Source organism: Oryctolagus cuniculus, chromosome 18 (genome assembly GCF_051225735.1).
Source record: "Oryctolagus cuniculus isolate XC-2025 breed Fujian yellow rabbit chromosome 18, ASM5122573v1, whole genome shotgun sequence".
In the NCBI taxonomy this organism is placed as follows: Eukaryota; Metazoa; Chordata; class Mammalia; order Lagomorpha; family Leporidae; genus Oryctolagus; species Oryctolagus cuniculus.
The window spans coordinates 60,149,808-60,174,227 of NC_142884.1; the positions used below are offsets into that span (position 1 = coordinate 60,149,808).

Consider the following 24,420-nt stretch of genomic DNA (forward strand, 5'->3'; position numbering starts at 1 on the left):
GCGTTCCTTACGGGGTTGGGGGGAGGCCGAGAGCCCCTATGAAGTTCCTGGAGTGTGGGCCGGGCTGTGTGGTGCAGACGCTGGGCTGCTTGCCGGGCATGCTGCCCAGGCTGCTGCGGTCCTCCGGCAGGTGCTCTGTGTGCCCGCCCTCCTCCCCCCCCCCCCCCCCACATAGGCTGCAGGCTGATTCCTGTCTTCCTGCCTAGCAGTCAGACTAGCAGGCTCTCATGGTTTGTCAAGTGGAGAAAAGCCCCAGACGTCAGCAGGAGGTAGAACACAGAGAACTGGGGTGTGTGTGGGGGGGGGGGTGGAGGTGTCCTTAAGTGCCCCAGTCACCTGGGAGTTTGGAAAGCAAGTCTGTGACTCAGTAGGGAGGGGGCCCACAGAGACCTCAGAGCACGGACTCTAAGGAAAGAGGGGCCATGGGACCCAGTAACCTACCAGTCCTAGAGCCAGGGAGGAGGTCCCAGGACTGGGGGACAAGCCACACATGCCAGGCTTTTCTCAAGGGCTGTCCTTCACCCCACCTGAAGATCATCCCAGTTCTCTGTGGGAGCCTGACCAAGCACCGCCTACCAGAAGCCCTCCAGGTTGTTCCAATAACAGCTCCTCGGCAGCCCCGCCCCCAACACCCTCCTGGGCCAGTGAACTTCGTGACTCCAGGATTGCAGAGAGGGTCCCAGGTACCGCGCAGTGGCAGGGACTCGGTGGAGGCCGCCGTGCCCCCACCTGCTGGTCCCAGAGCCGCAGGCGACCTCTGCCCACTCAGTCCCCCTCTCCCGCCAGGCCCCGAGCCCCGCCCCCGCGGCGCCCCGCCTGCTCCCCGCCCAGGCCAGACTCTGGCCTGGGACAGCCTCTGGGGCACAGGAGCACACTCGCGGACCTGCCTTGGACCACGGGGCCGCACCGACCGGGCGCGCAGCTCGGCGCCGTGGCCTGCGGGCTCCTGCTGCTCCTCCTTGTCCCAGCCCACGGTGAGGCTCCCGCGGGCGAAGACAGGGACCCGGGTCGGATCTGCCCAATCCCGCAGTTGGAGCCTGCGGCCGCGGGAGGGCAACGTCTGGGCTGGTGGAGCGGGCGGAGGTGACAGCGCGGGACCCGCGCGCCCAGGGTGGGCCCCTGAGGCTTGGAGAGCGTGGGGGCTGCCCGAGGCCCCAGACACCGAGGAGTGCGCCCAGCACAATGGCTCTGAGTAGCGCTGGTCTGGGTCAGCAGCCCTGGGCCAGGCGGAGGCGTGGGAACTGGGGCCGTTTTCTTCCAGGGCTTGGGTCTGGAGCTGGCAGAAGGAGTCACAACCGCGATAAACCTTCCTGGTGCTGCTGGCTCTGAGAGTCAACCCCTTGGCCTGATGTGCCTCCTGGCCCCCTCCAGCGAGGGCCCCAGGCGAGGTTACTGACAGTCTGGGGATTTGGAAGCCCCCAGCTCCACAAAGCAAAGCTGATCCGATGGCCACCAGGTCCTTCTCAGTCCCTGCACCTGACCTGGGGCTAAGGTTCACCTTGACCTCCAGGGCTATGCAACCATGGTAGCGTTTGGTGCAGATTTTTATCAGATTCCAGTATCTCTCCCTTGCCCTGCAGTTTAGTTGTCCCTCACCTATAGCTAACATCTCAGTGCTCGCCTCCAAGCAGCACCCAGATTGCAAGGTGGGGATTCATTTTTCCCTCTTACAGCTGACAGAGCTGAGGTCCAGGTGTTAGACTTCAGCTGAGATGTTTGTCAGGAAGTCACCAGCCCTGATCAAACACAGAACCCATCTATCCCTGGGCCCAGATGGACAGGAGCCCACCTCTGCCATTCCAGAGGGAACATGCTCACCACCTTCACTGGCCAATCAAAGGAAGGGGGCCAGCCAGGTGCCCCTGCGAGCTGAGTTGGCACTGCTCCTCGCCGGCTTTGAACTTGAAGATTGCCGGCCTTGCCGCCCTTGGAGAGACCAGGAGTTAAGTGCTAGCCCTGTGGCTCCTTGCTCTGTACTTGGCAGTAAATACCCATGTGTCTTTCCCACCACCCTGGTGTTAGTGGTTGGCTTACTGTGCACAGGCAAGGGACCCCAGTGTTGGGGTTCTATGGTGACTCCTCCAAGCAGCTTCGGGACTATTCTACAGCAGCTGTGTGGGCAGAGTCCCCAGCCCTTGATCCTGTCACACAAAATGCCATACTTGTAGGACCTGACTCTCTCCAGCTACCCTTTCCCAATCTATTCTTCCCAGGAAAGAATCAACCTTTATCCACCCCTTCCAGGCTCTCAGAGGTGACAAGGATATTTTAGGAACAAGGATCTGCATGTTTAAAATAGTGGTTTGGCTTGGACCCATGTCCATAAAGAATCATTGACAGGTCACAGGGACTCGCTCTTCCTTCTGTCCCAGCTGGTTCTGGCTCTTCTGCTGGGACCATTAAGTCCCAGAACCGTAGACATAATGCCTCAGAGTGTCCTCAGGAGTCAATATGCACTCACAGTCGTGGGTACAGGCAAACTCTCTCCGTGAGGAAAGAAGGGGAGCTGCCCCCCCCGAAGTTGAGGTCATCCCTCACTGCCACCACCACCACACTGGGGACCATGCCCCCGGCGCAGGAACTCTGGGGGCCACACCCATAGCTAACCTGGAGCATTGTGCCCCGACCCCCATGAGTCTTTCTTACAATGGAGAAAGCGTTCATCTCATGCCAATAGTCTGCAAGGGTTTATCTCAGTCCACAATGACTCAGAAGTCCAAGGTCCCAAGTCCCATCTGAGACCCAAGGCCAACTTCTGATAGCTGTGAACCATGAAGCAAACAACTCGTGTGCTTCCAAGCAATAGGGGTGCAACAGGCACCAGCGGTGATCGTCCTTATGCCAAGGGGAAAACACAGGCAAGAAGAAAGGGCTCACAGGTCCCGAATCCAGACCCAGCAGTGCAATCGCTAAATCTTTGAAACTCCAAGTCCAGAACCTCATGTACACTACAGTAGGGGCGGTGTGAGCCCCCAGGGCTTTGGCTTTGCTGGCCACAGGTGTGAAGCTGCTCCTGGTGCAGGGGGGAAGTGAGAGAGAGAGAGAGGGAGAGAGAGGTCATCTCACACTAGACTTGTTTCAGGCTCTTGCTTCCACATGTGAAAGAATTCCAGGAGACGTAGATAAAGGGGAGCAGGAATATAAGGTTTATTTGAAGACAAAGGGAAAGTACACCCTCAGGAACGTGGGCAATCTCAGGAGAAAATGAGTGTTGCAATTTGCAAGATTCGGTGTTGTCCTTTTACAGGATGGTAGTGCCCAAGGCAGAGCCTAATTGAATATTTAATGAAAGCAGAGGTTTGGGCAGGGCTGCAGCGCACGTAGTTCTCTCTAGGAGCTGCACCATGTCTGGTGCACATGTGGCTTCAGAGCATGTGGTGGAATCTAGGAAGCAGCGTAGGGTCTGGTGCATGATGGGACGCGAACTCAGGTGCATGATGGGCAGTGGCTGTGCTGAACCTGCAGCCATGTCGGATCAGCACGGAAGGGGCTAGGGTCTGGGCGGTATAGCCCTCAGCTCCTTCTGGCTACCTCCCTGCCTACATCACTCTTTCAGGTGGTGTGCTGGTGCCCTCAGCTTTCCCAACCTGGCACTGCACAGTGTGTGGGGGTCAGAGGAACAGGGCTACACAATTCCAGGGTCTAAGAAGAATAGTCCTGTGCCATAGCTTCCTGTGCATTCTAGTGGGAAATGTTTGCTGTGGCTTCTCCCCTGGAGGAGGACTCAGCCTGGCTCCCCAACTTTTCTTTGAAATCTCAGTGGAAGCCACCAAGACCCCCACTGCCACCATAAGACGTGAATTGCGCACCTCTGCAAATGTAGCACCCGAGAGATGCCACCAAGGTCTGTGGGTCGCTCCCTTTGGGTATTCATTAACACGGCTGGAATAGCCACAGAGCACTTCAATGGGAAGCAAAGCAGTGACCATGGCCATTCTCTGGAACCACTCTGCCCTGCCAGCCTCCTGTGCCTGTGTTAAGCGGGATGGCCCCGGAGGCTGCAGAATGCCCTGTTGTCTCGATGCATAGCGCCTGGCTTCCTTCTGCAGGAATCTCTTTGGCAAGTGGTTCCTTGGCCACACCATGGATATTCTTTCCCAAACTCCTTTGCTGTTGAGTGAGCAGGCTGTGAATTTCCCACATTTTTAAACCGATTCCCTTTGCTGAGCCTCATGGTAAATCTCACTGAAAGTAACTACCAATACCCATGCAGCTCCTCCTTCTTCTTCTTTTTAAATACACTTTATTCTTCGTGAACCTTTCAAATAGCTGCACTCTTTTTTTTTAGATTTATTTATTTGCTTGAAAGACAGAGTTACAGAGAGGCAGAGGCAGAGGCAGAGAGAGAGAGGTCTTCCATCCACTGGTTCACTCACCAGATGGTCCCAATGGCTAGAGCTGTGCTGATCCAAAGCCAGCAGCCAGGAGCTTCTTCCGGGTCTCCAGTGTGGGTACAGGGCCCAAAAACTTGGGCCAACCTCTACTGCTTTCCAGGTCATAGCAGAGAGCTGGATTGGAAGTGGAGCATCCGGGACTCAAACTGCGCCCAAATGGGATGCTGGCACAGCAGGCAGTGGCTTTACCTGCTACGCTACAGCTCCAGTCCCTCGGCTCCTTCTATATATTTTGCTTAGAAATTTCTTTCAACAGCTATCCTAAGTCATCTCTCTCAAATTCCTCCTCCTTCCATGAATCACTCAGGGCATGGACACAACTGTGTGACAAAGGTGGTCTTGACTCCAGTTTCCAATAAGGTAGCTCTCGACAACATGGCTCGTGGCCTTACTGTCCACGTTTCCATCAGGATGCTGGGCAGGGCCACCTAACCAGTCTCTGGATTTTCTAGCCCCTTCCTAGTCTCTTTGTATCTGAGCACTTGCCTGCAGCAGCCTTAGCCCAGCACTTCCAGGGATGCAGGCTTCTCTAGCTTGTTCCTCTTCCAGCCTCTGCCCATGGCCAGTTCCGTAGCTGCACCCTCGTTTTCAGGTTTTGCTGCTCAGTTACGGTTTCAGGATCCTCAGAGGCCGCCGCATGCACTCACCTTCCCTCCACAACACCCGCCAACCTCATTCCTAGAGCCCAGCCATCTGCTCTCTGCCTCTGCCGTTTACTAATTCTGGATATTTCTTCTGAATGGGTCATGAGTCAGCGGAGAGGTGAGGGGAGAGCATTTCAGGCAGGAAGCTGCTAAAGCCAGTGTTTGTAGGTCCGAGGCCTTGGCAAGGCCGAGGTGCTGATGCCAAGGAGAGGCCACAGCAGCAGTGTGGGCGGGCAGCTCATGGGGAGCCCCGACCTGACACCTCTCTGCCCACAGGCCAGGACTCTGCCAGCCCCATCCGGAACACGCACACGGGGCAGGTGCGCGGGAGCCTGGTCCACGTGGAAGGCACTGATGCGGGCGTCCACACCTTCCTGGGAATTCCCTTTGCCAAGCCACCTGTGGGGCCGCTGCGCTTTGCACCTCCTGAACCTGCTGAAGCTTGGAGTGGAGTGAGGGACGGGACCTCCCACCCAGCCATGTAAGTCCTCCCAGGGCACAGGGGAGCTCCGGCCCTGGGGTGGGGTCAGGGGTTTCTAGACCCTGGGCACGGCACAGTTGTCTGTTCACCCACACCCCAGTCTGTTTTCCCTCCGTGTTCAGCAGATTCCCATGAGCCTTTTTCCCATGAATCATCTATGGCTCCGGGGGGAGGTGCAGTGGCTTTGCCAGGTTCCTGGCTCTGGCTTGGCATTCAGAGGGCCTCGGCTCCAGGGACTGAAGAACAAGCAGAGACTCTTCAGTCGGGGCGCTGTCCCCAGGACGGGTTCAGGGGGCTCCGCGAGGCAGGCAGCAGCCCCTGACTCCAGCAGCAGATCCTGCAGGTCCCTGAGGAGGGCAGCGGTGGTGGCTGCCTGGGGACAATGTCCAGAGTCACTGAGCCAGGTGCCTGTGGCCAAGGGATTTGTTTTTTTAAAGATTTATTTATTTATTTGAAAGTCAGAGTTACACACAGAGAGGAGAGGGAGAGGGAGAAGAAGGGGGGGGGAGAGAGGAAGAGGTCTTCCATCCACTGGTTCACTCCCCAATTGGCTGCAACTGCCGTATCTGCGCTGATCCGAGCCAGGAGCCAGGAGCTTCTAAAGGGGCTCCCAAATGGGAAAAGAGGCCCACATGCTTGGGCCATCTTCTACTGCTTTCCCAGGCCAAAGCAGAGAGCTGGATTGGAAGAGGAGCAGCTGGGTCTCGAACCGGCGCCCATATAGGATGCCAGCACTGCAGGCGGCAGCTTTATCTGCTCAGTGCTGGCCCCGGGATTTGTTTTCTCCTTAGGACTGGACCTGTGTTGAAGTGAGGAGGCTCCCTGAGAGTGTGTGTGTAGGATGGGGAACGTCCCACTGCCCTTCCAGGAGCAGTTCCATGTTCCGTTCCTGCAACCCCTGTGTGTGGGCGGTGCCCTGTTCCAGGCCTGAGTGGGGACCGGGCTACAGCAGTGAATGTCATCACACTTCATCAGCGGGTTTCCCCAGAGTCCCCTAAAATCAAGGCTTCCCAGCTCCGAGGCAGTGGGCTCCAGAGCCCTCGACAACACTGAGACCTCCCCAGAAACCCACAGCAGCTTCCCAGAGCCTGTGGCCTACAACTTGATGGGAAGAGACATGGAGAAAGGTTGTGTGTGAGCAGGGCATCGGGGAGGGAGGACCGAGGTTGCAGGGAGAAAGTCCAGACCCAGGTCCGGTTTGGCCCCGGCCGGCCCCTGGACTGACTTTCTCACGTGGGCGGTCATCAGGTGTCTGCAGGACATTGCTGCCATGAATACACAGGCTCTGAAACTGGTGAATCTGACCCTGCCGTCCATCCCCGTGTCCGAGGACTGCCTGTACCTCAACATCTACTCGCCTGCCCGTGCCCGTGAGGGCTCTGACCTGCCTGTGAGTGCGGGGCAGGGTCGGCCGGGGTGGGGGGCATTGCCTTCTGCTACAAGATGAGAAAGCATAGGATGGGAGGGGCCACACGGCATGTGATCTGCTGAGGAGCCTCTCAACATCAGCCAAGAAATGCTTCTTACCCAGGTGGGCACCTGACCCTGAGAGAACGAGTCTCAGAGCCTAGGGGCTCCCGGAAGTCAGAGGCTGTGGCCCTGGGACAGACCTAGGACCCACCCAGCTGGCTTGTGCCCAGGAAGACCACTCAGGGGCCCAAGGCCTGCACTTAGAGGTCATCAAAACCCAGCCATGGACTATCTGAGGGTCAGTGCTAATAGTAAAGTAATTGAATCCAAGTGCACTCACGGGACACTTTTGATTAATGTCATGTGGGACAACCAGGGGAACACCCGTTTCCTTGACACCTCACAAGGAGTTCTGGGAGTAATGGAACCAGGCTTTAATGCACAAAGTGGAGGAAAAACTATGGAAGGCCAGCTCCTCCTGCTGAAACAGGGCCCAGGTCCTGCCCCGTGCTGGAGCTCTGTCTCCATGAGCAGGTGCACCGAGCCAAGTGCTGGGTAGTCCGGGTGGCAGCCCAGGTGAGGTTTAGGCTGGGTGGGAACCTTGTGGTATTGGCCTTGACTTTCCCCAGGTGATGGTGTGGATCCATGGGGGTTCACTGGTTATAGGCTTGGCTTCCATGTATGACGGTTCTGCGCTGGTGGCATTTGAGGACGTGGTGGTGGTCACCATCCAGTACCGCCTGGGAGTCCTGGGCTTCTTCAGGTGAGACCGGGGCTGGGGTGGGCACTGCGGGAAGAGTGGCACCAGGACAGCCCTGTGACCCCTGTCCCTGCCACTTCTCAGCACTGGAGACCAGCACGCCGCTGGCAACTGGGGCTACCTGGACCAAGTGGCTGCGCTGTGCTGGGTCCAGCAGAATATCGCCCACTTTGGTGGCAACCCTGGCCGGGTCACCATTTTCGGCGAGTCTGTGGGTGCCATAAGTGTTTCTGCACATGTGCTGTCACCCATGTCCCAAGGACTCTTCCACGGAGCCATCCTGCAGAGTGGGGTGGTCCTGCTCCCCCGCTTCATCATGAACTCGTCTGATGTGATCTCCACAGTGAGTCCCCTGCACTGCAGAAGCCCCAGCAGCTTCTCCAGGACCTGTGGCCTGTGACTTGATGGGAGAGACATGGGAGAAAGGTCGTGTGTGAGCAGGGCATCGGGGAGGGAGGACTGAGGTTGGCAGGGAGAACCTGGAGAACCGACCTGCTGCCTCACCTCATGTCTCTTAGCGCCTCTCTTACTCTGTCTATTCACTGAGCCTAGCAAGGACCACTGGGAGCCTCAGAGCTGGCGCCTGCCCAGAATTGTGAAGGGTGGTGGTGGGGGGTCAGCATTCACACAGCTCTGCAACTGCGGTGATGGAGTTTGCTTGTGCCCTGCCACGCTGTCACCCTGGGGACCTCCAGGGTGGGCACAACCATCTAAGCAGCTGTGCTGGTCACCCTGACTGGTACCTGCGAATTTAGGGGAAGTTGGGGCAACATCAAAACTGCACAATCAGGGCCAGCGCTGGGGCTCAGTGGGTTGAAGCTGTGTCCTGCAGCCTCAGCTCCAATATGGGTGCAGGTTTGAGTCCTGGCTGCTCCACTTCCTATCCAGCTCCCTGCTAATACGGCTGGAAAGCAGCAAGGGCCCAAGTCCTTGGGTCCCTGCATCCATGTAGGAGACCCAGAAGAAGCTCCTGGCCAGTCCTGGCTTTTAGAGTCGTTTGTGCAATAAACCAGCAGATGGACGATCTCTCTCTCTCATTCTTTCTCTCGCATGTGTGTGTGTGTTGTGTGTGTCCTCTCTCTCTAACTCTGCCTTTCAAATAAATAAATAAATACTTATAAAACATTCATGGAATTATATGATATGTTTATTTTTTAAAAACTACACAAATAGCATACAATTTCCTGTGACATCTGGGGTGCACCTGTGCGTCCCCTCCAGGGCCTTGGGTAAATTCCACTCCCTCCCTGCAAGGATGAGTTAGCCCCTGCTTGGTCCCTGTACAGATGGTGGCCAACCTGTCTGCCTGTGACCACAAGAACTCCAAGGCCTTCGTGGACTGCCTGCGGGGCAAGAGTGCAGAGGAGATGCTGGCCATCACCAAGGTCAGGCTGAGTTCACAGGGGATGGCGGGAAGGGGGGCAGAGGGTCCGAGTGCCCATCATACTTCCTGGGCCAGGCACCTCATTTCCATGCCTCACTGTCCTCATGGTCCTGGGTGGGAAGTGGAGGTGAGGACATCCCAGCCTCTTGAGGGTGGGTGTGAGCGCACTGGGCTGAGCCAGGGAGGGGTGGAAGGCATCAGAGAAGGTCTGGGACCTGACCCTGTGCCCTGACTTGAGTGTCCCCTCAGGCCCTCAAGATCATCCCTGCTGTGGTGGACGGGGCCTTCCTGCCCAGGCACCCCCAGGAGCTGCTGTCCTCAGCCGACTTCCGACCCGTCCCCTGCATCATTGGTGTCAACAACGATGAGTACGGCTGGATCATCCCCTCGGTGAGGCCCGATTCCAGGCCACTGTGTGTCCAGCATGGATGGGGGGGCCACTCAGCTCCAGAACCATCCAACCCAACCTGAGACTCTCCTCTCACTCCCAGAGCATGGGCATCTATGACCAACAGAATGCAATAGACAGAGGGACCATGCAAGCTGTTGTACAGAGATCTTCGAAACCGAAGGTGGGGCTCCTGGCTTCCTGCTCCAAAGGAGAGGGCAGCTCCAAGATACTGCCCGTGCAACGACCCCATGAGCTAAGGCTGGGCTTGTGGGGGGTCACCGTGGCCCTTTCCCCCTTTTCTTTCCCATCCCACGACCTGACTCCTCCACCCTGAACCTGTCGCCCCTCTGCCCCAGAGTCTAACCCGCATGTTCTCCATCACCTGCGCCAGATGCTGCCTCCTGAGTTTGGGGACCTGTTGATGGAGGAGTATCTGGGGAGCAGTGAGGACCCCCAGACCCTCAAGACCCGGTTCCTGGAGATGATGGGGGACTTGATCTTCGCGATGCCTGCCCTCCAAGTGGCACATTTTCGGCGTGAGTTCATCTGTGACCAAGGCCAATCTGGCAAGAAAGCAGCTCAGAACTATGGGTCCCTGGTGAGGTCTGTGCTGTCCTGGTCCCTGTCCACGTCCTTATTGTGCCCCCGAGTTCAGCTTCTTGATGCCCCTCATCTCAGTTCCTCCTCATGGCTACTCCAGGAGGCAGAAAACCCCCGTTCACAGATGAGGAAGCTGAGGGGAGGTGAACAGGCTTCAGGGACGTTCCCGTGACCACAGAGCTAGGAAGTCCAAGGCCGTGAATCCACCTAGGCTGGTCCCACTGCTCCTGCTCCACTTTGTGCTGTTCCATCACTTAGTCCACCGGGAACAAGATAGCCCGTCATCAAGGGTGAGGCAGGAAAGCTTCAGGTAACTGGTCTGCAGACAGTGGTTTGTCCACCCTGCCACCCCGATGCCCCAGGTTGCCACGCCCCTGTCTACTTCTATGAGTTCCAGCATCGGCCCAGCTTCTTCAAGGACACCAAGCCGCCACATGTGAAGGCTGACCATGGTGACGAGGTTCTGCTTCTCTTCAGATCCTTCTTTGGGGGCACTCAAGGTGAGTCTTCCTCCTTCCTCTGGAGATGGGGCACAAGCATGGCCTGGTCCCTACAGCGGCATCGCCTGTGCTATACAGATGGAGAAGAGAGGCTCTGACAGAGGGCGGGCTCAGGTGCACAACATCTCACAGCTCAGAAGGCTGACCAGGGTTGGAATCCCAGAGCCCTCCGTCAGCAACCTGGGCCCGACCTCCTCTGCCCACCCTCGGGGTCCAGCGGGGGAGCAGAGGCAGGTATTTTGAAAGCGTATTTGTCTCCTAAATGAGTTCCCTGAGTCAGAAGAAGAAAGGAATTTTCTGGACCAGGAATGAGCAGCTGTCCAGTGACCTAGAGGCTGAGCTGAGGAAGAGAGTGTTGGGCATTCCCAGCCCCCCAGGGAATGAAGGAAGGAGGCAGACAGCCAGTCCTGGGACACTCAGAGTCAAGTTCCACCTGGGCTGGGAGCGTGGTGCATGATGGGGCAGCAGGACTGGGGTGGCCGAGCTGACCCTGCCCCTCCCCCATGCAGTGCTACTCACTGAGGAGGAGGAGCTGCTGAGCAGGAGGGTGATGAAGTACTGGGCCAACTTTGCTCGGAACAGGTGAGAGGACCACCCCCCTCAACTCCCCAGGGACCTGGGACCCTCTGCCCTCCCTCCTCTGTGGGGACCTCACCAGCATCCAGGGTCCTAAGTCACGTGATATCGCCCTCGGCAGCTGCAGGACCCACTGGCACTAACAGGGGCCCTGGCCCCAGGCACACTCTTCCCATCTCCCAGTGACCTGGGGTGGCCATTAGCTGCTCTGCCTAGTGACTCCCTGTGAGGGAGGGTCAGGCCAGGTCAGGACGCTGGGTCCCCACATGGGCCTGACACTAGGGGGAGGTGTTGCTCTCCTGCTTCTGGAAACCCATTCCCCACCCCTCCTGGCGTGCAAGGTGGCCTGGGCAGACGCCAGATCGGTGCTCAGGGCTGGGCTGGGCAGGACTCAGAGTGACCGTGGTGCACCCTTCCTGACGTCTTTCCTGCAGGAATCCCAACAGCGAGGGCCTGCCTCACTGGCCCGTGTTGGACCAGGACGAGCGATACCTGCAGCTGAACGTGCATCCTGTAGTGGGCCAGGCCCTGAAGGCCCGCAGGCGCAAATTCTGGACCAAATATCTGCCCCAGAGGGTCCAGGAGCTGATGGGGCCTGAGCAGAAGCACAAAGAGCTGTAGTCGCCTGTGTTAGGCAGGAGGAAGGGCTCAGGAGAAAGTGCCCGCACCACCGCAGGGACTGCCGGCTGAATCCTCCATCCACGGCCATCCACTCAGCCGGCCCATTCAGCATTCATGCCGCAAACGTGCATGCAGCTACAAAGGTCAAATCAGATACTTAGCGCTCTTTGCTTTAAGGATCCTTGAACTCTGTCTTCTAGTTCTGTTGACATACACGATAAGGAGTAAACTTCAGTCACCCTACCGTGACCTAGAGCTCTACACCCTCTTGCTTCCAGCTGTATTCTGGTAACTGTTACCCAACCTCTGCAGAGGCTTCTCCTCCTGCCTCTCCTACCCACTGGTGACCACTGTTGTCCTCTCTACTGCTACGGGGTCAACTTGTGTAGCTTCTACAAGTGAGTGCAGGGGCCAGTGCTGTGGCACAACCAGTTATGCCACAACCTGGGATGCCGGAATCCTATATGGGTGCAGGTTTGAGTCCTGGCTGCTCCATTTCCAATCGACTTCCTGCTAATGGCCTGGGAAGCCAGTGGAGGATGGTCCAGTACCTGGGCCCCTGCACCTGCATGGGAGACCTGGAGGAAGCTCCTGGCTCCTGGCTTTGGATCAGCTCAGCTCTGGCCGCTGCAGGCATTTGGGGAGTGAACCAGCGGATGGAAGACCTTTCTCTTTCTCGGGCACTACCTCTCTCTGTAACTCTTTCAAATAAATAAACATAAGTATTAAAAAAAAAAAAGTGAGTGTAAGCATGGTGCTTGTCTCTCTGCGGCTGGCTATTTCACTTAACACAGTGTCCTCCGTGCAAACACATTGCACAAGTGAGAGGATTTCACTCTCCTTTATGGGTGAGTCACACCGCATTGTGTATGTACCACAGCTTTACATCTTCATCTGCCCATCAACACGCAGTGCTTCCACAGCTCGGCTATTGCCCACAGTACCGCAGCGAACCCCGGAGCGCAGGTGTCTCCTTGACATGCTGCTTTCACTTCCTTCGGATATTCGCCCAGGATCAGGAATTCACCTGGTAGGTGTGTGTCTAGCTTTTTGAAGACCTCCCTAGATTCCAGCTAACCGTGTAGAGGAGTTCCCCCTCCTCCTCCTCGTCACCAGCATTTATCATTTTTGTCCTTTTGATGGTAGCCCTTCTAAGCAGGGTGAGCTGGTTTCTCGTTGTGGTTTTGACTTGTATTTCCTTGATAACCAGTGATGTTGGCTGCTTTCAGAGTTTTTAGATTTTGTGTAGCATCTTTAGGAAACTTACGCATTCAGACCATTTGCCTTTCTAAAAGGCAAATGTTTGAGTTCCTTATATATTCTGGACATCAATCCCTTGTCAGATGAATCATTTGAAACTGTTTCCTCCCCTTCTGCTGGTGTTTCTTCACTCTGTTGATGGATTCCTGTGACCGCAGGGGCAGGGGCAGCACTCAGAAGCCATGGCTGATTCTCAGCGGGTACCAAAGGCCACTCGAGGCTGTTCCCGACACTATTTCTCCCAGTGCTGAGGCTGGATCCTGTGCCACGCTGGCTTCCCTGTAGCCTGGAGGGACACAGGCTTTGGAAGCTGCCACTGAAGTGTGTGCCTCTCCAGGGGCTCAGGAGTGCCTCGCTGGGTTCAGATCCACAGGTTCCTATGAAATGTGCAGAACACACCTCTCTGGGGGGAGCTGGGGACATGGAAAGTCACAAGTGATCAGGGGGATAGACCTTAAGAAGTGCCACCGACAGAGGGAGCCTTGGCCTAGCCGTTAAGACACCATGTGGGACACCCACAATGATATATTGAAGCACCTGCCTTTGAGTCCCAGATCTGCTCTTTTTTTTTTTAAGCTTTATTCATGTATTTGAAAGGCAGAGGTGGGGGGGGGGGCTTATATCGACTGCCTCTATTTCCAGATGGCTGCCATGGCCAGATCTGGGACAATCTGAAGCCAGGAGCCTCTTCTGGGTCTCCCATGTGAATTCAGGGGCCCAAGGACTTGAGCCATCTTCTTCTGCTTTCCCAGGTGCAATAGCAGGGAGCTGGATTGAAACCGGAGTAGCCATGACTCGAACCAACGTCCATATGGGAAGCGGGTTCCACAAGAGGTGCCCCCACCCAGATCTGTTCTTGATTCCAGCATCCCAGGCACATATACCCAGGGTGGCAGCAGGTGAGAGCTCACCTACTTGGATCCCTGACACCATGCAATAGACCGGGACTGAGTTCCTGACTCCTGGATTTGGCCTGGCACAGGCCCAACCACCGCAGGCCTTTGGGGAATATCTCTCCCTCCAGACACTAAGTCAGTCAATGATTAAACAAAGGGAAAAGAAGGACCAGGGTCACGTGTGCCTTTCAAAAGAGCCATGACTGAGTAGGAAGGGGCCTGTGGAGACAGCTGAATGGGTAAACTGAGTCCTGAAACCGGGGTGGAGCTGGCAGTGCTGGGGGCAGTCACCACCCAGCACAGGCGCCAGACCAGTCCCGCGTCCCCGCAGGTCATCCTGCTTCTCTCTAGGAGGGGTCCTGATCTTGCCCCCGACTCTCCCGGTGTTTGCAGTCACAGCCCATTGCTCCCTGCTCTCCACCTCCTGGGCCACAGCTGCCAGAACAGTGAGCACAGGAACCCCAGGACAGAGGGGAGGGTCCCGGCACACCACGCAGGGGCCTGATAGAGGGGAGGAGGCCATTCCTCACCTGTGTGTTGGCTTCTGCCTGCTCAGTCCCACTTTAGCCTGGCTGCCAAGCCCCGCCCCTGGGCTTGCCCTGCCTGCTCTCCGCCCAGACCAAACTCCCATTTGGACAGGTTGGATGAGGCCCTGATCCACCCCTGGAGCGCCCAGCACAGCCTGGTGGCCACAGCAGTGCACTCGTGGACCTGCCTCGGACCATGGGGACGCACCAAATGGACGCGCGGCTCAGCGCCCTGGTCTGCTGGCTCCTGCTGCTCCTCCTTGTCCCAGCCCATGGTGAGGCTCCCGCGGTGGGCGACAAGGACCCGGGTCAGATCTGCACAATCCCACAGTTAGAGCCTGCGGCCCTGGGAGGACAACACCAGGGCTGGTGGAGCAGGCAGAGGTGACAGCACGGAGACTCGCGCACCCAGGGTGGGTCCCTGAGGCTTGGAGAGGGTCAGGGCTGCCCGAGGCCCCAGACACCTAGGAGTGCGCCTAACAGGAGGGGCTCTAAGAGGGCGGCTTGCGTTGAGGGGTCCGGGCATTCCCATCCTGTGTGTATGGCGCCGCCGCCCGCAGTCCTGAGAACAGTTAGCGACATCTTCCTGTTGCCAGGGACACTCTGGGGTGCTCTTGACCAGAGGCACCTGGTCCCCTCTGCAGGTTAATAGCAGGGAACATGGGGGCCCCGGCTGATCTCAGAGGCCACAGGGCCCCTCAGCCCACGGGGCTGCCCTGGGGCCAGAGGCTTCCTTTGAAGGCAAAGACCAGGGTCTCTGTGCCTGCCCGGGCCCTCCCTGACCTTCCCAGAGCTCACCCAGGTGAGATGGGGCCTGGGTGTCCGACCCTGGATGCTCTAGGTTGACAGGTCTTCTCCCCCACCCTGTCCAATCTACTCTGCCCAGGGGCTCCACACTCACCCTCCCCTGTGCCCAACCCAGCTGGAATTCCACCATTCCCCGCCCTTTGCCCAGACTCTCAAGGATGTCTGAGCCTGGCAGGAAGCTCAGTCCGGCCATGCAGTTGCCATTTTTATTCATTTATCGATTTTTAAATATTTACTTATTTGAAAATTGACTGAGAGAGGGAGACCAGAGAGCAAATGCGGTTCCATCTGCCGGTTCACTCCCTAGATGGCTGCTACACTTGGGGATGGGCCCTGTGGACACCAGGAATCAGGCCCGAGGACCTGGGCCAGCTTCCACTGCCTTCTCAGGCTCATGAGCAGGGAGCTGCATCAGAAGCAGAACAGCTGGGATCCAACAGGCACTCTGATGCGGGATGCTGGTGTGACCGGCGGCAGGTTAGCTGCGGGGCCGGAACTCCAGCCCCAGTGGCTCAAACGGTATTTCCTGTTGGTCTCATACTCGGAAAGAATCCAGTTGTCTCTTGGTGTTGTCACAGAGTCTCCCAAAGATAAAAAAAAAGGCCCAGTTTCTCCCTGGAGGAGCCCCATGTCCACTCCCCCGCTAAGAACACAAAAATAAATCCCCTGGCCGTATTCTAATGAGTAAGTTGCTTTTTATTCCTGCAAAAGTCTTATTCCTTAAAGAAAGAATCGAGGGGGCAGCGTGGAAGCCCAGAGGGTTAAGCTGCCACCTGCGAAGCTGGCATCCCACGTGAGCGCAGGTTTGAGTCCTGACTGTTCCACTTCCGATCCTGCTCCCTGCTGACGCCCCTGGGAAAGCTGAGGGACATGGTCCAAGTGCTTGGGAGACCTGGATGGAGTTGCAGGCTCCTGGCTTTGGTCTGGCCCAGCCCCAGCCATTGTGGCCCTTTGGGGAGTAAACCTGTGGGTGCAAGATCTCTGTCTCTCTCTTCCTTCCTCCCTCTCTCTGTAAGTAGCTCGGCCTTTCACACAAACACATAAATAAATCTTAGGGCAAACAATGTAGATGACCACTCAGAACGGAACAGTCACCAGGTTGACAATGAAAGGACACAGGGTGTGTGCATGTCTGAAATCCAGGTACAAATCTGCCCATAGAGAGCCACAGCTCAGGGAGATGAATGCTAAGGACACTACCTAGAGCTCAGACTCCCCCCACCCCATTTCCCAGCTTATGCTCTGTGTTGTGTATAAAAGCCCCTTCCGTGAGCCAGAGGAAGGGGAGTTTGAAGCAAAGACTCTTAACTCCCTGGCCCAGCCACACCAATAATAAAGTCTGATTTGGCCACAGGGGGGTGTGTCTGAGATCAGCCACAGGGTGCATCAGATGAGGGGTGCGTTCTGCTGGTCCTCCAGCAGGCTGCAGGCCATTCCTAAACTGGGAGTCTATTCCTAAACTGGGAGTCTATTCCTGAACTGGGAGTCTATTCCTAAACTGGGAGTCTATTCCTAAACTGGGAGTCTATTCCTAAACTGGGAGTCTATTCCTGAACTGGGAGTCTATTCCTAAACTGGGAGTCTATTCCTGAACTGGGAGTCTATTCCTAAATTTCAGAGCGCCTGTTCCAAAACTGGGACGCTCGAGTTCTTTGCGGAAAGCCGCATCGTGTGTGCGTGTATGTGCCACAGTTCTCTGGCACACGTTAAATCACCCCCAGATGAGTTCTACCACACAACGCAAGTGCTGGGTGAGTAACTGTTCTATCAGTGTCAGGAAGAGTGAGAGAAAAGTCTGTAATACTGAGCACAGACACACAATATATTTCCTGAATATTTTCGGTCTGAAAAGTTCGTTGCTTCTATGGTTCCTGAGCCCACATAGAGGAAGAATGTAATTAAAAACCATGAGTGGGAAAAGGTGACTGGTATCGTGGGCTTCTGTCCACCCAGCCTAGGGCCTCCTGCTCAGGGGCCAGCAAGGTTCCCAGCGCCTTGCACAATGTCCACTGTGCACTTCCATGGCTGTTTATTCCATTCACAGAGATCACTCTGTCAGTTCTTCCACTCGGTGCAATCCTGGCCTCAGCATCAGAAACACACGGCTCTGCTTCCTATCACTATGGAAACGCTATTTCTGGACGGTCATTTGAGTGGAATCATAAGGCACTTGCAGGAAATCTGTTTGTAGGTCCAAGTCCTTGGCAAGTCCGAGGTGTCGATGCCAAGGAGAGGCCACAGCAGCAGTGTGGGAGGGCAGCTGATGGGGAGCCCCCACCTGACACCTCTCTGCCCCCAGGCCAGGACTCTGCCAGCCCCATCCGGAACACGCACACGGGGCAGGTGCGCGGGAGCCTGGTCCACGTGGAAGGCACCGATGCGGGCGTCCACACCTTCCTGGGAATTCCCTTTGCCAAGCCACCTCTGGGGCCGCTGCGCTTTGCACCTCCTGAACCTGCTGAAGCTTGGAGTGGAGTGAGGGACGGGACTTCCCACCCAGCCATGTAAGCCCTCCCAGGGCACAGGGAAGCTCTGGCCCTGGGGTGGGGGGAGGAGATCCTTTGAGCAGTGGGCCAGGCCCAGCTGTCCTTTAACTCACACCTGAAAGCCACGATCCTCCTGTGTGCAGGATTGCCATGTGCAGGTTTCCAGCAAGCCTGCGAAGGCTCAGGAGGCTCCTGGCTGCCGCCAGGCTCCTGCCCAGGACTTGACACTCAGAGGGCGTGAGCTCCAGGTGCTGCAGAGAGAAGCAGAGACCCACCTCCCCTCGTTCACTTTCGCCACAGGTTCTGTGCAGCCAGGGGCGCTGGCTCTGGGTGAGGTCCAGCTTGGCTCCATGACATCTGTAGGAGTCCCTGCTCTCCCTGACTTCCAGCAGCAAACCCTGCAGGTCCCTGACAAGGGAACATTGGTGGCTGCCATGGTCACTGAGCCAAAGGATATTAGCCAAGGGACATTTGTCTGTCCTTACGACTGAGAGTGTGGGAGTGATGAGGTTCCCAGTGAGTCTAGAATTAAGGCCACAGAAGCCCACCTGGCCTTCCTGGAGAAACGCCATCTGTCCACCCAGGCGGTGTGTGTGGGAGGCTGGCCTGCTCCGGGCATGGCTGGGTCTGGGCATCCAGCACTGATGTCACCTCCACTGAGTGTCACTGCAGTCACGACCTCCCACAAGTCTCCTGAGAGTCAGGAAGTGGTGCCCAAGTCCCTCACACACCTGAGGCTCCCTGGATGTCGGCGCCATCCCGACTTGCCCAGAGTCTAAGAGGTGTATCATGGTGGGAAGGGCGTAGAGTAGGACCATGAGTGAGCAGCGTTGCAGGAGGCAGGGGATGGGGAGGGTCTGGTGTGGGCCACAGCAGAGCCCTGGACTAGCATCCTGCCTTGTGTGGCTCCAGGTGTCTGCAGAACTTGGCTATGATGGGTCAAGATGTTCTGCAGGTGAACATCACCCCATCTTCAATCCCCATGTCCGAGGACTGCCTGTACCTCAACATCTACTCGCCTGCACATGCCCGTGAGGGCTCTGACCTGCCTGTGAGTGTGGGGCACGGTCAGCTGGGGTGGGAGGGCATTGCCTTCTGCTAGAAGATGAGAAAAGAGAAACCCTGCACGGGCCTTCTTGTGAGCACACCCTGTCCATATCCTCTCACTCTCAGAGCCAAAAAGAGCTGCTCCCCCACGGTGGCCAGCTGAGGCCTGGGCGTGGGGTCCCAGGGGCCTGGCTGCTGTCAGAGGTCAGAATGAGTGGGTCCTGGATGGCCTCAGGACACTGCCATCATCCTCTTACCCAGGAGACTCACTCTGCTGTGTGGTGAGGGCTGACCTTGGAGGTCACACAGGAAATCAGCCATGGACGCTTGGGCAGCCCATGGGGAGGGAGGGCACTTTGAATGACATCCATGTGGAAGGACCAAGACTCAGCCCTTAGCTTTCCACCTCACTGCAGGTTCTGGAATTGACGCAGCCAAGCTCTGAAACAAGGGCTAGAACTCCAAGGATGGGAGGTCTGGCCTTCCTGCTGGCACTGGGACCCTGGATCATGGCCCAGATCCTGCTGTCTGGGTGGAGTTCAGTGTGCTGGGCACCTGCACAGACAACAGGCACTGGTTAGACCAAGAAGGGGATAAGCAGGCTTTAGGCTGGGGGGAGCCACAAGGTCCATCCTTCACCCCCAGGTGATCGTGTGGATCCACGGTGGCGGCCTGACTATGGGCATGGCTTCCATGTATGACGGTTCTGCCCTGGCGGCATTTGAGGACGTGGTGGTGGTCACCATCCAGTACTGCCTGGGAGTCCTGGGCTTCTTCAGGTGAGACCTGGGCTGGGGTGGGCCCTACGGGAAGTGTGGCACCAGGACAGCCCTGTGATCCCTGTCCCTGCCACTTCTCAGCACTGGAGACCAGCATGCCACCGGCAACTGGGGCTACCTGGACCAAGTGGCCGCGCTGCGCTGGGTCCAGCAGAATATTGCCCACTTTGCAGGCAACCCTGGGCGGGTCACCATTTTCGGCGTGTCTGCGGGTGGCACAAGTGTGTCCTCCCATGTGCTGTCACCCATGTCTCAAGGTCTCTTCCACGGAGCCATCATGGAGAGTGGGGTGGCCCTGATGCCCGGCCTCATCACCAGCTCGTCTGAGGTGGTCTCCACAGTGAGTGTCCTCCCTGCCCAGCCAGCACTGCTGCTCCTGCCTCTCTTAGTCTTGCTGAAGTGGTCACTATGAGGACCATTGGGTACACAGGCACTGAGCCTATCTGCGAACTGCTGAGGAGTTCTGGGGTCAGAATGTGCCATCTGAGCCCCAGTGGTAACAGAGGTGATTCTTGGCTCTGCCACTCTGCCCGCCTGAGCCCCATGTTGTCAGCAACCAGCACAGCAGGTGCTGCCCACTGCGGCTGGGCGGTGCCAAGTCATGGGGCAGGAGCAACAATCAGCTTCCACTGCAGCCGTGCACACACCACACCCTGTGTGATTTGGGGTACATCTGCCTTCAATGGGGCCGTGGGCAACCCCCAGTCTCCAGCATGGCTGTGCCAGCCCCTGTGTGGTCCCGTTACAGGTGGTGGCCAACCTGTCTGGCTGTGGCCAGGTGGACTCTGAGACCCTGGTGCGCTGTTGCGGGCCAAGAGTGAAGAGGAGATGCTGGCCATCACCCAGGTCGGGCCCCGTGCACGTGGGTGAGGGAGTGATGGGCTTGTGTGCACCTCATAGTCCCCGGGACAGCTTCCTCCCATCCATGCCTCCTGACATCCCAGCCCTGGATGGGAACAGGAGGCTCAGTCCTGGATGCCAGGCTGGGGACCCCATGGTGGGAGGGAGCAACCTGGGCTCAGCCTGGGATGAGCCAAAATTGGGGGATTTACAAGGAGGGCAGCATAAAATACCTGCAACAAAACTTTCTCCCTGACCCGTGTGACCCCACAGGCCTTCATGCTCATCCCAGGGGTGGTGGACGGAGTCTTCCTGCACAGACACCCCGAGGAGCTGCTGGCCTCGCCTGACTTTCAACCCGTCCCCAGCATCATTGGTGTCAACAACGATGAGTATGGCTGGGTCATCCCCAAGGTGAGTGCCCACATTGCCCATGTAGTGGGCAGGTTTCTGGGCTTCAAAACTCTACGCGCAGCCATGCCAACATGGGACTCTTGACTCTCTATCAGCTCCTACTTGCCATTGACCCTCAAGAGGAGAGAGACAGACAGGCGATGCGGGAGATTACCCATCAAGCAACAAAACACTTGGTGAGGCCCCCAGGCTCCTGCCACAACAGAGCGCATCCCAGACACCTGCCCACACAGGGAATCTGGGAACCAAGGCTCTGCCGTGTGTTTGGGGAGGGGTCTCCCGTAGCCTGGATCCATGTCTTAAGGGGGTCCCGGGGTGCAAGGGACTTGGTGTCACTCCACTCACTAAACCCCCATGACTGAACCTGGAAATGAATATGGCCTCTATTGAACTAGGAGGAGACGGCTGTTCCCAAACCTCATAGACAGGAAGCGCAAGGCCAGATCTAATCCAGGCCATGCCCAGTGCACCTGCTCCACCCGGGATTCTGCTATACTGCCAGGATCCAGCCTAGTGTGGCAGTGATTTGTGCTTCCCATGGTCACACATCTCCTTGTTCATCCCCAGGTTCCCACGTCCCTGTCTACTTCTACGAGTTCCAGCATCGACCCAGCTTCACAAAGGACCTCAGGCCGCCCCACGTGAGGGCCGACCATGGCGATGAGCTACTCTTTGTCTTCATATCACATTTCTTTGGCAGCAAAGGTGAATCTTCCTCCATTAACAGGATAGAATGAGGTCCAGGCTCTCTCTGAGGGGCTCTGCACCCCCACTGGGATGAAAGCCTGAGGCTTAGATGAGATCCAGGGTCCAAAGCCTTACAGCTCAGAGGGCAGAGCCAGGTTTGGGTCTGAGAGCCCGCAGGGTACAGCCTCTGCTCCCTCCCCCTCTGCCCTCCCAGGAATGAGTGTCCAGCCTAGGTGCACTTGGGTTCAAAGTCAGGTCTGTTTCCTTACAAATGTCCCAGGGACAGAGGGAAGCAACCATCAGGTAAAGAAATATCCAGAGCAGATGACTTAGGGGATGACTGGGACATGAAAATGACAAAGGCTGGTCCCACTAGTGAGGGAGAGACACAGACATTGGCGAACAGCTGAGGGTCTGCTCCACCTGGGCTGGTAAGCGTGGTGCATGATGGGGCAGCAGGACTGCGGTGGCCCACGCTGACCCTGCCCCTCACCTCTGCAGTGCCCCTCACTGAGGAGGAAGAGCTGCTGAGCAGGAGGGTGATGAAGTACTGGGCCAACTTTGCTCGCAACGGGTGAGACAACCCCCCAAATACCCAGGGACCTGGGACCCTCTGCCCTCCCTCCTGTGGGGGGACCTCACCAGCATCCAGGGACCTAAGTCATGTGACAGTGCCCACCCCAGCTGCAGGACCCACTAGCACTCACAGGGGCCTGGGAAGAGGCACACTCTTCCCATCTCCCAGTGACCTTGGGGTGGGCCACGAGCTGCTCACGTCTACTTCCTGACGTCTTGTCTGCAGGAACCCCAACAGCGAGGGCCTGCCGCACTGGCCCGTGTTCGACCAGGACGAGCGATACCTGCAGCTGAACGTGCAGCCTGCAGTGGGCCAGGCCCTGAAGGCCCGCAGGCTCCAGTTCTGGACCCACACCCTGCCCCAGAGGGTCCAGGAGCTAAGAGACGCTGAGCAGCACACGGAGCTGTAGCTGCCTGTGTGGGGGTGGGGGACAGGGGCTCCAGTGCAGGTGGGGCCCCGATGCACTCACACACATCCACAGAGAGATGCATTAGACACTCTAATGTGACCACTCAATCCTCCCTGCCTCTGTCAACTCAGCAGACCGTTATAGGGAACACACGGCTTAAGGTTCATTGCCAAGCCTGCCCTGGGTCCCTCGTGTGAGACACATTCCATGCACCCTCCTTGGAGCTGTGTTGGGCAACACAAGTGCCAGCCCTGCTTCCTCAACACCCACTGGGCCCTGGGCCCCTCCTGCTTCTTGCCACCTCCACCTTCTCCACACCCTCCCTCTCCTGTCCTCCCACCCCCAGGCCCTCCCCACAAGAAGGGAACTGCGTTGGGCATTGTTGCCCACCCCTGGTGCCTTAAGACCCCTCCTCCTCCTCCCAGCATGACCTGTAATCTCACATTTCTTAGAGGCCACAGAGGACCCGGACTCCAGGAGTCACCTTGGCTTCACCCCTGCAGGCTGCCATGAGTGGCGCCCTCAATCCCATCCATGCAGCACAAATAAAGTGTTCCAGTCCTTTCACAGCTGAGTCACATTCACCTGAGTGAACCTGCCACGTTTTCTTAGACCCTCAGCTCTCTAAGGAACCTCCTTATCTACAGAGCTGGGATACCATGAATCATTGATGCAGTAAACCTGGGCGTATAGGGCTGTTGCTTTGCACAGGGGGTTAAGCCTCTAACCATGTCCCTGGCACCTTGTATGAATGACAGTCAGGTCCCAGCTGCTCCACTCCTGATCCAGATCTCTGCTAAGGCACCAGGGAAAGCAGCAGAGGATGACCGAAGTGCTTGGGCCCCTGCCACCCACATGGGGTACACAGATAATGATTTTCCCTCTGGACATGGCCTGGGCTAGCCCTGGCCATAGTGGCTGAGAGAGCCCTGGGCTGAGCAGAGGTCAAGGCCAGTTCTCAGGAGCCACAAAGTCAGCCTTCATGAGCCAGGGTCCACTTCCCCTGGGGGCTCCCGTGCCCAGGCTGCTCCTCCTTCCTGCACGGAGCCTGATGTTTCCTACATTCAGGCTGACTCCTGGCCCCCCCACTGCTGTCACAGGACTACACGTACCCTGCTGGGTCTTACATTTTACTCAAGGTTCTTGTCCCCATGGAGATGAGGATTCACAGCAGCAGCAGCCACAGGCAGTGCACAAAAGCATCTTTGATTTCAAGGAGAGCGAGCGTGACCACACCTGCACGCCTACTGAGGGCCGCCACACACGGAGAGACACTCAGCAGGAATGGGCCAGGGTTGCCCAGGAGGAAGAGAGGAAGAGGCAGCCCAAGGAGGATTCCCAAGCACAGCCAGGGGCAGAGAGGGCCCTCCCCTTTCTCATCCCGGGGGGTGGTGCCCTAAATGCATAACCCAGTGGGGTGGGATCTCACCTGTGGGAATACTGAAGGGATTGTATGGCCCCTCCATCCAGAATTTCTCTTCCATGTTTCCATCATGACTTCTCCTTCCTGGTCCCAGCTGAGACACAGGTGCATCCTGGGAAAGTGGTGTAAAATATTGTCTAGCAGGTGCCGGCAGTGTGGCTCAGTGGGTTAATGCACTGGACTGTAGTGCTGGCATCCCAAATGGGCACCGGTTTGAGACCTTGCTGCTCCATTCTGATCTTGGTCTCTGCTGTAGCCTGGAAAAGCAGTGGAGGATAGCCCAGGTCCTTGGGCCCCAGTACTCGCATGGGAGACCTGAGGAAGCTCCTGGATCCTGGCTGCAGATCGGTGCAGCCTGGCCATGGTAGCCATGTGGGGAGTGAACCAGCGGATAGAAGACGTCTCTCTCTGCTTTTCCCTCTCTCTGTGTATGTGTGACTTTCAAGTAAAATAAGCAAATCTTAAAAACAAAAATCACTCCCCTATCTCTTTGACTCTCTATAACTC

General features: G+C 57.2%; 1 protein-coding gene and 1 pseudogene across 2 annotated transcripts; both read left to right on the top strand.

The window, feature by feature from the left end:
• Positions 1-38: 38 nt before the first annotated feature.
• LOC138843114 (cocaine esterase-like) lies at positions 39-12,488 on the top strand. The gene is made up of 13 exons (XM_070062580.2): positions 39-130; positions 787-974; positions 5,315-5,519; positions 6,768-6,909; positions 7,559-7,692; positions 7,774-8,032; positions 8,976-9,074; positions 9,323-9,463; positions 9,565-9,645; positions 9,856-10,000; positions 10,427-10,564; positions 11,074-11,146; positions 11,575-12,488. The coding sequence occupies exons 1-13, from the start codon at positions 39-41 to the stop codon at positions 11,759-11,761; spliced, it is 1,884 nt and encodes a 627-aa protein (XP_069918681.2). The 3' UTR covers positions 11,762-12,488.
• Positions 12,489-14,573: 2,085 nt separating this feature from the next.
• LOC138846733 (cocaine esterase-like) lies at positions 14,574-22,603 on the top strand (annotated as a pseudogene). Its single transcript, XR_016225252.1, has 10 exons — positions 14,574-14,719; positions 17,551-17,755; positions 18,650-18,788; positions 19,430-19,563; positions 19,645-19,903; positions 20,312-20,409; positions 20,677-20,954; positions 21,320-21,522; positions 22,006-22,078; positions 22,307-22,603. The product of XR_016225252.1 is annotated as a cocaine esterase-like (transcript).
• Positions 22,604-24,420: the final 1,817 nt, after the last annotated feature.